This window comes from Sinocyclocheilus grahami, unplaced genomic scaffold, assembly GCF_001515645.1.
Source record: "Sinocyclocheilus grahami isolate Dianchi unplaced genomic scaffold, SAMN03320097.WGS_v1.1 scaffold5196.1, whole genome shotgun sequence".
NCBI classification, from domain to species: domain Eukaryota; kingdom Metazoa; phylum Chordata; class Actinopteri; order Cypriniformes; family Cyprinidae; genus Sinocyclocheilus; species Sinocyclocheilus grahami.
In genome coordinates, this window is record NW_015509951.1 from 33,131 (window position 1) to 35,205 (window position 2,075).

A 2,075-nucleotide genomic window follows, 5' to 3' on the forward strand; every position below is an offset into this window, starting at 1 on the left:
AATGAATAAATAAGTCGAGACTACACTGTTCCTCATTTTAGATTGCTGGGCTTTGTCCTCAGGCCATGGCTATTTTCAAGAGACCATGACAAAGAAAATCCCATGATATTGTAACTGTACTCATAAGACAGATATACTGGGTTCAATAACTGTCTTTGTTTATCTTAGCAAGTGGGGCAAATCTCAAGCAATACAAGCAACAAAGGCACGCAACAATAAAACAAAAGACACCAATGATTCACACACTGTCTGTGCTAACAGACATGAATGATCCCTCATATTGTGTGGCTTCTAAGCAATCTTAGAAGGAATCTTAAAAGGCTTTTGTTTTTTCATGTAGCATACAATAACTGGGTGAAAAAAATTCCCTAAACTTACATTTCAGTAAGGATTTCAGCCATATCTAGAGACAAGAACATCATAGAGACGAGAACTGACAACACTCTAGCAACATACTAATAACCACATAGAACAACGTAGCAAGAAATGCTACTATAAAGAGATGGACACATGCAGAGATCTCTATATTAAAATATCTTATTAAAATTAATATGGATGCAGTGTAAAAGTACAGCTCACATTCAATATCATTAAGTTGTTTGAATGAAAAACTTGTGCAGCATTTCTAGTGGTCGACCGATATATCGGCCGATATTTGGCATTTTTCAAATATTTTCAAATATCGGCATCGGCCGATAAGTTTTTCCTGTTTGGCCGATGCTTTTCGAGGCGACTTTATTTTGAAAGTCGCACACAGTGCTCACATTCTCCCTCTTGTTCGTTGTCGTCATTAAAAGTTCTGTCTAATACGGATAGAAGTCTGTCTAATAATCAGATAGAACGGTTAAACAAAGGAATTAAAATGTATACAAAAAGTATTATAATGATTGCTTTTATATTATTAGTAATAGAAAAGCAAATATTATAATACTGTCTCATTTGCCGTCAGCATTCAGCAAATACGCATTTATATCATTTAAACAAATCTTTGAATGTCTATTAATGAATATTTAATTTCACAAACCTTGGAAACTTAGTCGAATCTAGTTGAGATCTTGTGAAGTGTGCATGTGACCTGCATGATCACGTGTTCTCTGCGTGACAGTCGGTCCGTGCGAATTGAATGCGGACAGGTGGAGAGTTCAGCCTCACTGGAGATGCACGATCGACAAGATTTAAACTCGTGATTTCAAATCATGCTGCGCTTTATGCATTTGTCCACTGTAATATTAATGTCATTTTCACTGTGTGCTGCATGTAAAATGACTGTTACCTTGGCTTTATTTGAAAAAATATGATTCCTAATGCACACAAACTTCCCAGATTACTTAGTGACCTGTTGGTTAAAATGTTGACTTTTTATTAAATATTTATTTATTTGTGAAAAATACATTGTCATCTAAAGTATAAGTGTTTATTTTACACATTTATTTTTAAATCCATTTTCAAATTATTTCAAATTTCTTAAATATTAATTAAAATAAATAAAAAATCTGCCATCGGCCACCCTGCTTTCCAAGATATCGGCATCGGCTGTCAAAAAACCAATATCGGGCGACCACTAAGCATTTCTACTGCAGTCGGTACCATACACTCAATGCCAGCTCTGCCCGGCCTTTACAAAAACAGGTCATGGGATCACAGCCAGTTGGCTATTTCTGGCTGAAGTAGAACATTCACAAGCAATAAACACATTGAGAAAGAGCATCACAGAGTAAAACAAAGCCAAAAATGAGCAAAAAGAAAAGAAGCACATGGAAAGTAAAAACAGCAAGAAAATATACAAGAACATGAGCTAGTTTGTAGATTGCAGAGTGCAACGAGCCTGGAGAAACACACACTATTGGCTGCAGTGGAATCCAACATGAGCCAATCATCTTGCAGATGCACGCCGGTCAGCGATGGACCTGATTACATGTGCCATATTGTGAGGAGTAAGACAGTCTTAAGACAGACGCCCACAGGGTCAGTGCAGACAGGTAAATCCCCTCAGTGTCTGGACATAATCCAAAGACGCTCCTCTCTGCTCCATCCAGACGGTGGAGTGAGAGGGACAGAGAGAGAGAGAGAGGGAG

General features: G+C 37.4%; 1 protein-coding gene across 1 annotated transcript in view; it reads right to left on the reverse strand.

Moving 5' to 3' along the window:
• The window catches only part of LOC107577125 (rho guanine nucleotide exchange factor 17-like), a 32,307-nt gene extending 30,248 nt beyond the window's left edge, over positions 1-2,059 (reverse strand). Inside the window, exon 1 of the mRNA XM_016263239.1 lies at positions 1,842-2,059. Within this exon, the coding sequence (XP_016118725.1) occupies positions 1,842-1,877 (36 nt within the window). The 5' untranslated portion in view covers positions 1,878-2,059. The remainder of the gene's footprint in view (positions 1-1,841) is intronic.
• Positions 2,060-2,075: the final 16 nt, after the last annotated feature.